The 15,000-nt window shown below is 46.2% G+C and overlaps 1 protein-coding gene across 1 annotated transcript in view; it reads left to right on the top strand.

The window, feature by feature from the left end:
• The window catches only part of cacna1aa (calcium channel, voltage-dependent, P/Q type, alpha 1A subunit, a), a gene marked incomplete at both ends in the record, with an annotated part of 192,414 nt that overhangs the window by 40,294 nt on the left and 137,120 nt on the right, over window positions 1–15,000 (top strand). Inside the window, 2 exons of the mRNA XM_083648784.1 lie at window positions 3,328–3,411; window positions 3,762–3,901. Of these exons, the coding sequence (XP_083504910.1) occupies window positions 3,328–3,411; window positions 3,762–3,901 (224 nt within the window). The remainder of the gene's footprint in view (window positions 1–3,327; window positions 3,412–3,761; window positions 3,902–15,000) is intronic.

Below are 15,000 nucleotides of genomic sequence, written 5' to 3' on the forward strand. Positions count from 1 at the left end.
TCTCCTCTGTTTCCCTTCATCAATCAATCACACCCCCCACGAGATTAAGCATGCTCAGACACACACACAGACACACACGCGCGCGCACGCACACACACACATGCACACACACTCCACGTGTACATACAGTACACACACACAGCCGCACGCACACACACACACTTGCTGGAGGGCAAGAGGGCTAATTGAGTGGTGCCCTGGGTGTTCTGTTAATGTGTGATGAGTGTTAAGAGCTGGCCACACACACACACACACACACACACACACACACACACACTGCGAGTTTGGATCAGGCCTAAGGGGCAGAGCAGTATTAAACGTCAGAGAGCCAGTTACCCTCCTAGCACCAAGTCCCCTTGATCATGATTAGCGAGCACACACACACACACACACACACACACACACACACACACACACACACACACACACACACACACACACACACACACACACACATGTGTACGCATGCAGACAGTACCAATGAGCTAGCTCTCCACAAATAGCTTCCCCTCCCCTCCTGTCCTCCTCTTCCTGTGGGAATTGCTGCTCCAAAGGAGACTTTGGCAACTTGTAAAAAGGTGAAGAAGAGGAGAAATAATAGAATATTGAATATAATATAATATATATAATAGAGACGTTTTCACGTCATTTTATTTCCTGTCAGCTATTGTATTAGCAAACACTGCAACAGGAAGTAAGCTAGGGGCAATTGATGACATCACAACATCAAAGAACTTACTTCCGGGTGGATAACGTTGGTGGTGCAGCATCAGTGCTACACTAGGCTATTTTCCTTGTTGTTTAACCATGAGAGCCCTTTGGAGCTCTTGTGAAATACACAGACGTTATGTAGTTCTGTGGCTGTGCAACTGAAAACCACACTGTTGTTGCTGTTGATATTTGTTAGTATTTGATTTTGATTTTTTCTATCTATCTAATAAAGGCAGGAGCGTCTGTCTGTCTGTTTCATGCAATTCGGCCTAGCGCCACCTACTGGCAACACAAAATGTGGTTTATCTCGAGAACCGTTTGTCGATCGACTTCAAACTTTGCGGTGCACTGCTAGGAACCTGGACGCATTTTGAAATTGGCGGGTGCACTGTTTGGAACCTGAGAAATTGCAGTGTCAAATTTTGTGCAATTCGACCAATCGGCTGGGGGGCGGGGGAGAGCATGACGAATGGGGAAGGGAAGGTAGGGGAACAGGAAGTGCAGTAGTGCTAATGAACAATGAACAAAACATACAGCGAAAGAACATCATAATACATGTATATCAATCCATTTCACACAATACAATTCATACAATCAATGGCCGGAAAAAGGACTAGGCTGATGCCCAAGGCTTATTTTTGCCTATCCTTTATCCTAGTAACATAAACCTAAATATACAGCCTTATTTAAAGGAGAATTCAGGTTTTTTACACCCTGGACCTTATTTCCAGCTTTAAATATGATTTTTAAGGCGAGGCTCTGACGGACGAGTCTGTAAATGCCTTTAGTTGGCAGTATGTTGTAGTTTTGCAATTTCCAAAGTGGCATGGGTCACCCTCCGAAATGTGCCCTAGAGTATGTTTCAAATAGAAAATGACGAGAAATACACCGAAACAGTCCCATTCAGAACATGCCGAGGTCAGACGTACGGCCATCTACAAACCAACCAATCAATGTCAAGTAACATAGTCACATAAGTGACGACGACAGGACATAGGTATGTCATGTTGTTCTTTGGTCTGCTCGCATAATTGCAATGTGAAAGCAAAACTAACCGGAGTACGAGTCCATACAACGAGCACACAGAGACCTGCGTGCGCTGGAATTTCTTAGAAATGAGTGCACTATGTTGCTTGTGTGTATATATGTGTGTATAATGTATATATATATATATAATAATATATATACGTATATATATATATACATTTGGATAAATAAATAGGCAAAATAAAATAAATCATATACACACAGTATGTATCCTTGCTCTCATCTCTCTGTCCTTGCCTTTTTCCCAATTCCTCTGTCTCATTCCTCCCTCTTGATTCATCGCCTTCACAGAATTGTACTCATACATTCTCTCTCTCTCTCTCTCTCTCTCTCTCTCTCTCTCTCTCTCTCTTTCTCTCTCTCTCTCTCTCTCTCTGCCTGCCTCCTCTCTCTCTCTCTCTCTCTCTCTCTTTCTCTCTCTCTCTTTCCTATTTTAAATCTAACTATTTATCATGTGACCTTAACGAGACAGGAGAATTGATCTAGGAAGACCAGGGAGAGAGAGAGAGAAGGAGGGGGAGGGGGGTTATGACAAATGCTATGAGATGTACAATGAGATGTTCCCTCTTGCGCTCTATCTCTCTCTCTGCCTCCCTCTCCTCCCCTCCCCCCACCTGCCTCTCTCTCTCCCTCTCTCTCTCTCTGTCTCTCCCTCTGTCTCTCTCCCTCTGCTTCTCTCTCTCCCTCTCTCTCTCTCTGTCTCTCCCTCTGTCTCTCTCTCTCTGTCTCTTTCTCTCTCCCTCTGTCTCTCTCTCTGTCTCTCTAAACTCACCCCTAAGTCTTTATGTACATGGAGCCAAACGGTGATGTCACACTGAATCACACTCAATGCTCAGGCCTTCCCACCCCCACACGCACCTTCATACAGTGTGTGTGTGTGTGTGTGTGTGTGTGTGTGTGTGTGTGTGTGTGTGTGTGTGTGTGTGTGTGTGTGTGTGTGTGTGTGTGTGTGTGTGTGTGTGTGTGTGTGTGTGTGTGTGTGTAATTTTAATTTTGTTGAACATAATATTCAAGTGAATCAATATGATGGATTGTGGGTATGGCTGTGTGATGTGTGTGTAGTATCCTATAATTTGGTGTACTTATACCTCTATGTCCACCGGCCCCTTACGCTGTTAAACCCTACATACTGCTAGGTACTATACATTTAGCTGCAAGGTTTTTCTTTCAACACATTCAAGTCATAATCCACACCCTTTTCTTTCGCTCCACTCTATACCCAGTGCATGAGAGCTTTCACATTTTCTGTCCGAAACACACCCAGTGTCCAAATCCTCCGCAGCACAGGGAGAGTTGCGTTGGCCGCTGATCACCAAAGGTGTCGCCAAAATCAAGGAAAACAATATCACTTGAACAATCCTTTTTTTTTGGGAGAGCCACATTGCGCTATAATGATATACAAAACATGCACTTGTCATAAAAATGTAATGAACAAGTTAAATTGGGGAAATATGCTTTAAATGTAGAGAATGAAGAGAGGGAGTGGGGATGGTATCCTCCCCTCTCTCCTCATGGTGGTGTTTGTTCCTTGACTCGTCCTCCTCACTCCGTTTGAGTGGATGATCCTAGCCACCCATCATCGCCAACTGCATCGTGTTGGCCCTGGAACAGCACCTGCCTGATGGGGACAAGACGCCCCTGTCTGAACGCCTGGTAAGTTAGGCACTAGGCAGACATGACACATATAGGTCGGGTGGGGTGGGCGGGGGGGGGTTAGCGGGAGGGGGGTCCGAGCTCACACACACACACACATACTGCAATTCATGCACAAACAAACAACAACAACAACACATATGGGTGCCCACTTAATTTATTCACACATAATTCCACACGCAGACTCAAAAAGAAATATGCAAATTATAATACATTCAGAGGTAGACATATGCCCTTGTTAATTTACAAAATAATATGAGATACAAGATACATGCACTCTGATTCTCTCCACAACTAGCAGAGACTGAAGCCAGTGTGCACATTGCCTTCTTGCTTCTGTCTGCTTCCAGGATGACACAGAGCCGTACTTCATCGGGATCTTCTGTTTTGAGTCGGGCATAAAGATCCTGGCACTGGGTTTTGCCCTCCACAAGAACTCCTACCTGAGGAACGGATGGAACGTCATGGACTTTGTCGTCGTGTGCACCGGGTGAGTCAGTGGCAAGCAAGCAAACTCACACATCTACATGCTCATTTATGCACCTACACGCACACGCACACGCACACACACACACACACACACACACACACACACACACACACACACACACACATGCATTATATTCATTGACATAGACACAGTTATGAAGACAATTGAGTCCAGTATCAGATGTGGTTTTCATTGTGCTCAGCTTGACGTAGTTAGTTGTGAAAGTGCTTTTGGATACATGAACATGATCAAAATAAAGAGGTTTAGCATCTGTGTGTGTGTGTGTGTGTGTGTGTGTGTGTGTGTGTGTGTGTGCGTGTGCATGCATGCGTGCGTGCATGCGTGTGTGTATGTGTGTGTATGTGTATGTGTGTGTTATTGAATGTCGCTTCCCTGCTCCTTTGCCCTAATGAATGGCCCCTGACAGGGCGAGGCAGTAGTCAGATCACAGAGCAGAACTGCAGGCAGCCAACAGCCTGGGTAGCAAACAAATGTCACCACACTATACAGAGACAGAGAGATAGAGATAGAGGGAGAGAGAGAGAGAGAGAGAGAGAGAGAGAAGAGAGAGAGATAGAAAAGAGAGAGAAGAAAGAGAGAGGGAGAGAGAGAGAGGAGTCAGGGAATATACATGTAGTAGAAGAGAGAGCAGGATTTATTCATAGCTGTTACTACTGTATTCCCATGATGTCACATGCGTTTCCTACCTTTATGGTAGTGCTGGGCAGGTAACCAAAAATGATAAGATAACCGAGATAAAAATGATATATATATATATATACGATTTATTTTATTTTGCCTATTTATTTATCAAAATGTTTTTACTTTTATTTGCATTTATTTCTTTGTTTTTCACTTCAGTTATGTTTAAAGTTCAAAGAAATCCAGTATTACAAACATGTTTTGTTCAAGTTAAATAAATGCACGATGGTGCCAAATGACTAATCGCTAAATAATCGTGATTTCAATATTAGTCAAATTAATTGTGATTATGATTTTTGCCATAATCGAGCAGCCCTAGAAGTCATATTTCCCAGGCCTACTGTACAACATGGTGCCTTACAATATAGACAATTCATTGGCTGTCGTTTGATTATAATCACCTGTTAATTTATTACAATCACTGTTTACTTTCTGAACAAGATGGCCGTGTGATGACATAACAGAAAGAATACTATGAATAGGACAAGGGAGAGGCAACGGGGATGCAAGGAAGAGAGAGGGAAGAGGAGATGGAGAAAACAAGAGGGGCAAATCAACAAAAGGGCCAAACAAAATAAGCCATGTGATGCATTACGTGATGCATTCCGTGGGTCACGTGACGCATTACGTGGGTCACGTGATGCATTCCGTGGGTCACGTGATAGGGATGGGCGCGAGTACTCGGGTACTCGAGCACTCGTTCATAACGTCAGTAGTCGAGTAACGTTTCTGCTGTTCGGGTACTCGCCCCAGTCCGCACCCCTTTAAAAATGGTCTAGAAGATCTACGCACGCATCGTCATGTGGATCTGGCAGCATGAACTGCACGGGCGTCAAGTCAGCCAGAATGTACAAGTACATCGTCCGCTTTGTTGCTTTCAAAATAAAACGCTTATTGTAACGTAACCTTATTTATTTTGAGTAATGCGTTACAGCCACAGTTTCACGCCATATAACATCACAACGAGTATTTTGATACAAGGTTTGCTGCTTCATTCGTTGAAATACCTTTTCTCCTCCAACGTGCATCAATAAGCTATTTACTTTTGTTTAAGTAACATTATTTTGAAAGTTTTAACCGGGAGTTTTCCAGAAATCCCGAAAATGGTGGCTGAAGATATGCTCCCGAAGGAGACGCAGACTTCTTCATAGCGCACGCCCGATAAAACTCATTCAAAACTTTGCAGTAATGCTAGTTTACTGACTACACTGTCGTTTCCCATAACGGTAGTCACAAGAAATGTGGAGAAAGAATCACTTTTTGGGAGACAATCGCTTCATGGTGATCACTATTCAGCTGCAGCTGTAACGTTAATCACACTGGTCAGTTTTCACTTTTTGGCAGAACACCGGACCTTGTAATCCGTGGATTTACGTTAGTGTAACAGTGATCATAAAGTAAAATGGATGATACTGGACAATAACCTGACATTGCTGGACAACGGACATGTAGGCTATTGGAAATGCATTCGCTTGTTTCACAACTTGTCTGCTCCAAAGCGCTAATGCCATCCATCCAACCATCGGAGATATTGTCTGAGGTAGGCTTTAGATGTTCGCTTAGCGTCACCTAATATCACAGTCAGTCCCTCTCCTGACAAAAAATGCTCCAGGTAGCGCTTTTTCCATGCAAAAATGCAAACGTTATGTGTGAACAGCCCCATATACAGCAAATTACCCCTGCTCAGTCATTACCATAGTAATCACACAGACCCCCCCCCCCCCGCGCGAGTGCTTGAGCACTCGTTCATAATAGAAGGAGAGTACTCGAGTATTTAAATTGCTTAAAATGCCCATCCCTATCACGTGATGCATTACGTGGGTCACGTGACGCATTACATGGGTCACGTGACGCACTACGTGGGTCACGTGATGCATTACGTGGGTCACGTGACGCACTACGTGGGTCACGTGACGCATTACATGGGTCACGTGACGCATTACGTGGGTCACGTGACGCACTACGTGGGTCACGTGACGCACTACGTGGGTCACGTGACGCACTACGTGGGTCACGTGACGCACTACGTGGGTAGACCATAGAAGGAGAGGAGACAGGAATGGAGGTAAATAGATGATGAGTGGAAGCGGCAGACAGAAAGGGAGGAGCAGAAGAGCAGAACAGAATGAATTATACAGCTGTCAGATGCTTTTTGCAAAATAGCCCAAGTGTTTTAAAGAAGGCGACCAAACACTTAGCTCTCTGTTTATTCAGGCTAAATTTGCCATCTGGCTGACCAGGAGAAGTAATGTGCAAGGGAGCGGCCTATCGACCCAGAGTTGATGTTTATGTGCTTGTTACTGCTGTGGAGATCAAGACAGTGCACTGTCTGGATACCGCTGTCTGCCCTGCAGGGAAGGTCTTATGTATACTGTCACAGGCTGTTGTCACTGCAGCTACTGTATGTGTTGAACTGTTCTAGACCAATGTGATTGTATGACTGATGATTTAGTGACAAGAAGATAAGCTGCATGATATGAGTGATATCTACAACTCATGTCCCTCGAATCCCTTTGAAATTGATTCCTTGAAACTGAAGGATGACGATGATGTCACCAGTATCCAGAGCTTGCTATTGGCTCACAACACACCAACACAAATCCAGATGGCCCCTTTTGATATTTATGTCAAGCCTTTAGCTTCATGTGCTTTGACCTTGGCAACATACTAAAAAGCTGTTTGACTCATGTTTTTACCAGCTGGATCAATTCAAGACTACTGGCCATCTGAATGCTGTAGTAGTGAAGCTATGCGCTCAATTGACAAGGCATCGGCTACTGTGTCCAAATGAAATGATTGTGTGGGTGTGCTGGCAACGATTCATTTGTTGAGGTCATTGTGCGTGCGTGGGTGCGTGCGTGTGTGTGTGTGCGCGTGCGTGCGTGTGTGCGTGGGTGCATGCGTGTGTGTGCGTGTGTGTGCGTGTGTGTGCGTGGGTGCGTGTGCGTGTGTGTGTGTGTGTGTGTGTGCGTGTGTGTGTGCGTGCGTGTGTGTGTGTGCGCGTGCGTGCGTTTGTGCGTGCGTGCGTGTGTGTGTGTGTGTGTGCGTGTGTTAGGGGTGTCAGAAATAATCGATTATACGATGCATCGCGATGCGGACGTGGACGATTCTGCATCGATTAACAAATATCAAAAATCGATTATTAATTTTTTTTTTTTTTTTTTTTTTTTTTTTTTTTTATAATCAAATAAAATAGAATGTAAGTACATGCAGTTGTTTATTTTAATTATGGATCATAATACAATGCAATTCCAAATGCACTTTTATTTTAAAAGTAGCCACACAGTGAGAAAAAAGAAAGTGAGAAAAAATAAATCATGTATTGCGGAAAAAGTGATGCATCGATTTAAGATGCATCGCGATGCATCGTGATGCATCGTTTAATCGAATCGAATCGAATCGTTGACAGATGAATCGTAATCGAATCGAATCGGGAGGCCAGTGAAGATTCACAGCCCTAGCGTGCGTGCGTGCGTGTGTGCGTGTGTGTGCGTGTGTGCGTGTGTGTGCGTGTGTGCGTGTGTGTGCGTGTGTGCCGGTGCCGGTGCGTGCATGATGACTTGGAGGGCTCTGTGGGTTACATAAACCTTGCTCATCTTTGCTGACAAAGCACCAATGAGGCTGGTGAATGCCCACCTACCCCCCCCCCCCCCTCTCTCTCTCTCCCTCCCTCTCTCTCTCTCCCCCCCTCCCCTCTCTCTCTCCCCCCCTCTCTCTCTCCCTCCCTCTCTCTCCCTCCCTCTCTCTCTCTCTCATGGACGCACACACATGGTAAGTGAGTAGCATGGACGCACACACACACATAAGTGAGTAGCACTCAGTCACACACCTGGTAAGTGAGCAGCACTCAGTCTGGCAATGCGTCCTTAAGCCCCCTTCCAGTCAGTGTTTCTTTCTACCTGTTTAACGCTTGGTGTTCTATTTCAAATGTTCTATGCCTGCTATGAAGTCGCACGTCATCTGGTCCTGTGCTACGCTTTTGCATAAAATACACCAAGGAGATACGCCCGGAAAAACGGCGCAAGTTATTGCTGAGATCTCAACAATCGAGCATCAGACTTCAAAACTGAGGGGTCCATTGGAAACAGCGTGACTGGAAATGGTTAGCAAGCTAGTGTTCTGCAGCTCGCTAGCCAGCCTCCTCTCCATTGACGCTTCCAATGGGAGAGCAGAGTAGAGCAGGGGAGGGTTTATCCCAGTTATGGAGACCTGCGGCGCCAGACTCCTCGGACGGAAGGGAGAGGAGGCTGGCCAGCGAGACTACAGTTTTGCTAACAGCTACAGTACATCTAGCCAGTCAGAATCAAATTGTCATTACGTATGACTGGTATTTATATAGTCATATAGGCTCAAAGTCATCTTCTCATTTGAGCAACTAACTTAACTTTTTGAACTTGAGCACAGAATTAAGTAATTTGTCAAAAATATTTGGCAAACCGTGTTGCTAAGCAACATTGTCAGGACAGGACTTGGAGAAATATGAAATATCTTAAAAGTGACAGCATACACCGGAGGGGGGCTTCATGAAGCCAGGCTCATGTCATCGTGATGCGACAGAGTGACTGTAAGAGAGAAACCACGTGTCAGCAGGAGGCAGCGAGACGCAGGGAGGAGGAAGTGGAGAGAGAGCGAGGCTGTTCCAATAAATGCCTCGTCTCAGTGTCTCACATCATCACCAGTGTCTTGTCATCGTTTGGGAGATATTGATGATTTGACAAAAAAAAGGAAAAAAAAAATCAAAAAGACTGAACTCGCTGTCAGGAGATTCTCCATGTGGAACCATCTAAACACGCTTGACACGGCAATTAAATTGTCACCTCCCATTGCTGGTGTTGACTTTATGATATGTATTTTAATATAAGCAGAATATTTTACAACTACTGATGTCCAGATGACATAAAAGCCCACTGTGAACTACTTCCCGGCTTTGGCCGTTGAAACCATTTAAGATGGCTACAATTAGAAGTTTGATAGTACAGACTGGCGTGGATGTACAGGATGTCCCTGCCAAGCTCCTTAGGTTGCATTGCTGATATTCCCACAGAGTCCCAGCCCAGGCAGAGCGCTCATCCATCCTGGTTGCCAGTGATCTCACGTTCCTCATGACCACAGATGGAAGATGTCGGTGAAATCTCCCTTCTTTCTTTCTCTTTCACCTTCAGCCCCACTTGCTTCTCTCTCTCTGGTGAGCCAGCAGGTCTCTCTTGTCTCTCTCTCTGGTGAGCCAGCAGGTCTCTCTTCTCTCTCTCTGGTGAGCCAGCAGGTCTCTCTTGTCTCTCTCTCTGGTGAGCCAGCAGGTCTCTCTTCTCTCTCTCTGGTGAGCCAGCTGGTCTCTCTTGTCTCTCTCTCTGGTGAGCCAGCTGGTCTCTCTTCTCTCTCTCTGGTGAGCCAGCAGGTCTCTCTTGTCTCTCTCTCTGGTGAGCCAGCAGGTCTCTCTTCTCTCTCTCTGGTGAGCCAGCAGGTCTCTCTTCTCTCTCTCTGGTGAGCCAGCAGGTCTCTCTTCTCTCTCTCTGGTGAGCCAGCTGGTCTCTCTTGTCTCTCTCTCTGGTGAGCCAGCAGGTCTCTCTTGTCTCTCTCTGGTGAGCCAGCAGGTCTCTCTTCTCTCTCTCTGGTGAGCCAGCAGGTCTCTCTTGTCTCTCTCTCTGGTGAGCCAGCAGGTCTCTCTTGTCTCTCTCACTCTCTGGTGAGCCAGCAGGTCTCTCTTCTCTCTCTCTGGTGAGCCAGCAGGTCTCTCTTGTCTCTCTCTCTGGTGAGCCAGCAGGTCTCTCTTCTCTCTCTCTGGTGAGCCAGCTGGTCTCTCTTCTCTCTATCTGGTGAGCCAGCAGGTCTCTCTTGTCTCTCTCTCTGGTGAGCCAGCAGGTCTCTCTTCTCTCTCTCTGGTGAGCCAGCTGGTCTCTCTTCTCTCTCTCTCTGGTGAGCCAGCTGGTCTCTCTTCTCTCTCTCTGGTGAGCCAGCAGGTCTCTCTTGTCTCTCTCTCTGGTGAGCCAGCAGGTCTCTCTTGTCTCTCTCTCTGGTGAACCAGCAAGTCTCTCTTCTCTCTCTCTGGTGAGCCAGCAGGTCTCTCTTGTCTCTCTCTGGTGAGCCAGCAGGTGAGAGAGCCAGCAGGTCTCTCTTGTCTCTCTCTGGTGAGCCAGCAGGTCTCTCTTCTCTCTCTCTGGTGAGCCAGCAGGCATCTCTTCTCTCTCTCTGGTGAGCCAGCAGGTCTCTCTTGTCTCTCTCTCTGGTGAGCCAGAAGGTCTCTCTTGTCTCTCTCTCTGGTGAGCCAGCAGGTCTCTCTTGTCTCTCTCTCTGGTGAGCCAGCAGGTCTCTCTTCTCTCTCTCTGGTGAGCCAGCAGGTCTCTCTTGTCTCTCTCTCTAGTGAGCCAGCAGGTCTCTCTTGTCTCTCTCTCTAGTGAGCCAGCAGGTCTCTCTTGTCTCTCTCTCTGGTGAGCCAGCAGGTCTCTCTTCTCTCTCTCTGGTGAGCCAGCAGGTCTCTCTTGTCTCTCTCTCTGGTGAGCCAGCAGGTCTCTCTTCTCTCTCTCTGGTGAGCCAGCAAGTCTCTCTTGTCTCTCTCTCTAGTGAGCCAGCAGGTCTCTCTTGTCTCTCTCTCTAGTGAGCCAGCAGGTCTCTCTTGTCTCTCTCTCTAGTGAGCCAGCAGGTCTCTCTTGTCTCTCTCTCTGGTGAGCCAGCAGGTCTCTCTTCTCTCTCTCTGGTGAGCCAGCAAGTCTCTCTTGTCTCTCTCTCTGGTGAGCCAGCAGGTCTCTCTTGTCTCTCTCTCTGGTGAGCCAGCAAGTCTCTCTTGTCTCTCTCTGGTGAGCCAGCAGGTCTCTCTTGTCTCTCTCTGGTGAGCCAGCAGGTCTCTCTTCTCTCTCTCTGGTGAGCCAGCAGGTCTCTCTTCTCTCTCTCTGGTGAGCCAGCAGGTCCATTGGTAGGTTTTGTAGACTGGAGCTGGCCAGCCTGGGTCAGGAGACAGTACTTTAAGTCCGGCCGTAAAGAACAAGTGAAAAGTACTAAAATAAAGTTCTTAAAAGGAAGAGAAACAGTAAAGTGCTGAGAAAAATAGAAGAAAGTGCCGGAGCTGCTGCACAAGGTGTGCACTAGCTTGGCACCACCATTGAATGAATTAAACAAGTAAATGAGTAGGTAAGATGATAGAAATAGAAGGAATGTCGTGGAAAACTAGAGAGAAGGAGTACAGGGGAGGTACAGTATGAGCTTTAGAGGGGAGGTACAGTATGAGCTTTAGAGGGGAGGTACAGTATGAGCTTTAGAGGAGAGGTACAGTATGAGCTTTAGAGGAGAGGTACAGTATGAGCTTTAGAGGAGAGGTACAGTATGAGCTTTAGAGGAGAGGTACAGTATGAGCTTTAGAGGAGAGGTACAGTATGAGCTTTAGAGGAGAGGTACAGTATGAGCTTTAGAGGAGAGGTACAGTATGAGCTTTAGAGGGGAGGTGCAGTATGAGCTTTAGAGAGGAGGTACAGTATGAGCTTTAGAGAGGAGGTGCAGTATGAGCTTTAGAGAGGAGGTACAGTATGAGCTTTAGAGGGGAGGTACAGTATGAGCTTTAGAGGGGAGGTACAGTATGAGCTTTAGAGAGGAGGTACAGTATGAGCTTTAGAGGAGAGGTACAGTATGAGCTTTAGAGAGGAGGTACAGTATGAGCTTTAGAGCAGAGGTACAGTATGAGCTTTAGAGAGGAGGTACAGTATGAGCTTTAGAGGAGAGGTACAGTATGAGCTTTAGAGAGGAGGTACAGTATGAGCTTTAGAGGGGAGGTACAGTATGAGCTTTAGAGGAGAGGTACAGTATGAGCTTTAGAGGAGAGGTACAGTATGAGCTTTAGAGAGGAGGTACAGTATGAGCTTTAGAGGGGAGGTACAGTATGAGCTTTAGAGGGGAGGTACAGTATGAGCTTTAGAGTGGAGGTACAGTATGAGCTTTAGAGGGGAGGTACAGTATGAGCTTTAGAGGGGAGGTACAGTATGAGCTTTAGAGGGAAGGTACAGTATGAGCTTTAGAGGGGAGGTACAGTATGAGCTTTAGAGGGGAGGTACAGTATGAGCTTTAGAGGGGAGGTGCAGTATGAGCTTTAGAGGGGAGGTGCAGTATGAGCTTTAGAGGGGAGGTACAGTATGAGCTTTAGAGGGGAGGTACAGTATGAGCTTTAGAGGGGAGGTGCAGTATGAAGGAGTAGAGGGGAGGTACAGTATGAGCTTTAGAGGGGAGGTACAGTATGAGCTTTAGAGGGGAGGTGCAGTATGAGCTTTAGAGGGGAGGTGCAGTATGAGCTTTAGAGGGGAGGTACAGTATGAGCTTTAGAGGGGAGGTACAGTATGAGCTTTAGAGAGGAGGTGCAGTATGAGCTTTAGAGGGGAGGTACAGTATGAGCTTTAGAGGGGAGGTACAGTATGAGCTTTAGAGGGGAGGTACAGTATGAGCTTTAGAGGGGAGGTACAGTATGAGCTTTAGAGGGGAGGTGCAGTATGAGCTTTAGAAGGGAGGTGCAGTATGAGCTTTAGAGGGGAGGTACAGTATGAGCTTTAGAGGGGAGGTACAGTATGAGCTTTAGAGGTACAGTATGAGCTTTAGAGAGGAGGTACAGTATGAGCTTTAGAGGGGAGGTACAGTATGAGCTTTAGAGGGGAGGTACAGTATGAGCTTTAGAGGTACAGTATGAGCTTTAGAGAGGAGGTACAGTATGAGCTTTAGAGAGGAGGTACAGTATGAGCTTTAGAGAGGAGGTACAGTATGAGCTTTAGAGGTACAGTATGAGCTTTAGAGAGGAGGTACAGTATGAGCTTTAGAGGGGAGGTGCAGTATGAGCTTTAGAGAGGAGGTACAGTATGAGCTTTAGAGAGGAGGTACAGTATGAGCTTTAGAGAGGAGGTACAGTATGAGCTTTAGAGGGGAGGTACAGTATGAGCTTTAGAGAGGAGGTACAGTATGAGCTTTAGAGGTGCAGTATGAGCTTTAGAGGGGAGGTACAGTATGAGCTTTAGAGGGGAGGTACAGTATGAGCTTTAGAGGGGAGGTGCAGTATGAGCTTTAGAGGTACAGTATGAGCTTTAGAGGGGAGGTACAGTATGAGCTTTAGAGGTACAGTATGAGCTTTAGAGGGGAGGTACAGTATGAGCTTTAGAGGTACAGTATGAGCTTTAGAGGGGAGGTGCAGTATGAGCTTTAGAGGTACAGTATGAGCTTTAGAGGGGAGGTACAGTATGAGCTTTAGAGGTACAGTATGAGCTTTAGAGGTACAGTATGAGCTTTAGAGGTGCAGTATGAGCTTTAGAGGGGAGGTACAGTATGAGCTTTAGAGGGGAGGTACAGTATGAGCTTTAGAGGGGAGGTACAGTATGAGCTTTAGAGGTACAGTATGAGCTTTAGAGAGGAGGTACAGTATGAGCTTTAGAGAGGAGGTACAGTATGAGCTTTAGAGGGGAGGTACAGTATGAGCTTTAGAGGGGAGGTACAGTATGAGCTTTAGAGAGGAGGTGCAGTATGAGCTTTAGAGGGGAGGTACAGTATGAGCTTTAGAGGGGAGGTACAGTATGAGCTTTAGAGGGGAGGTACAGTATGAGCTTTAGAGGGGAGGTACAGTATGAGCTTTAGAGGGGAGGTACAGTATGAGCTTTAGAGGGGAGGTACAGTATGAGCTTTAGAGGGGAGGTACAGTATGAGCTTTAGAGGGGAGGTACAGTATGAGCTTTAGAGGGGAGGTACAGTATGAGCTTTAGAGGGGAGGTACAGTATGAGCTTTAGAGGGGAGGTACAGTATGAGCTTTAGAGAGGAGGTACAGTATGAGCTTTAGAGGTACAGTATGAGCTTTAGAGGTACAGTATGAGCTTTAGAGGTACAGTATGAGCTTTAGAGGGGAGGTACAATTCAATTCAATTCAAACTTTATTCCAGACACACAGGGGGTCCATAGAGTACATACATATTATCAACATCACACAACAAATTATACAGTAAAAAAAAAAAAGAAGAGAAAAACAACAAACATAAGATCATAAATAGAGGCTGACTCTCCAGTGTTTACGCAGCCTGGACGAGAACCGAAGACAGCTCTTACCAGGATTGACTATATCCTCAATAATGCTGTTCTGGGACTTATCCAGGCGAGACATGAATCCATACATAGAATGCCTTAAGAGAGCCTCACATGTGTGGATTCCACACGTCACAAACAAGTGACTGGCACTATGCCACCTAGGGACCCCAAGTAGAATCCTCAGGGCATCATTGTAGGCCACCTTAAGCCTCCGCATGCTACCTTTCTTATATGTGCACCATAAGAAAGCTGTATACATGGGAGTGCAGAAAGCTTTAAAAAGTGCACACTTGACAGGACCAGAACACATACTGAACCTGCGAAGCAACATATTAGCCTGAGCATAAAGTTTGCGGCACTGTCT

The sequence above is a fragment of the Poromitra crassiceps genome, assembly GCF_964638095.1.
Source record: "Poromitra crassiceps genome assembly, chromosome: 13".
Classification (NCBI taxonomy): Eukaryota; Metazoa; Chordata; class Actinopteri; order Beryciformes; family Melamphaidae; genus Poromitra; species Poromitra crassiceps.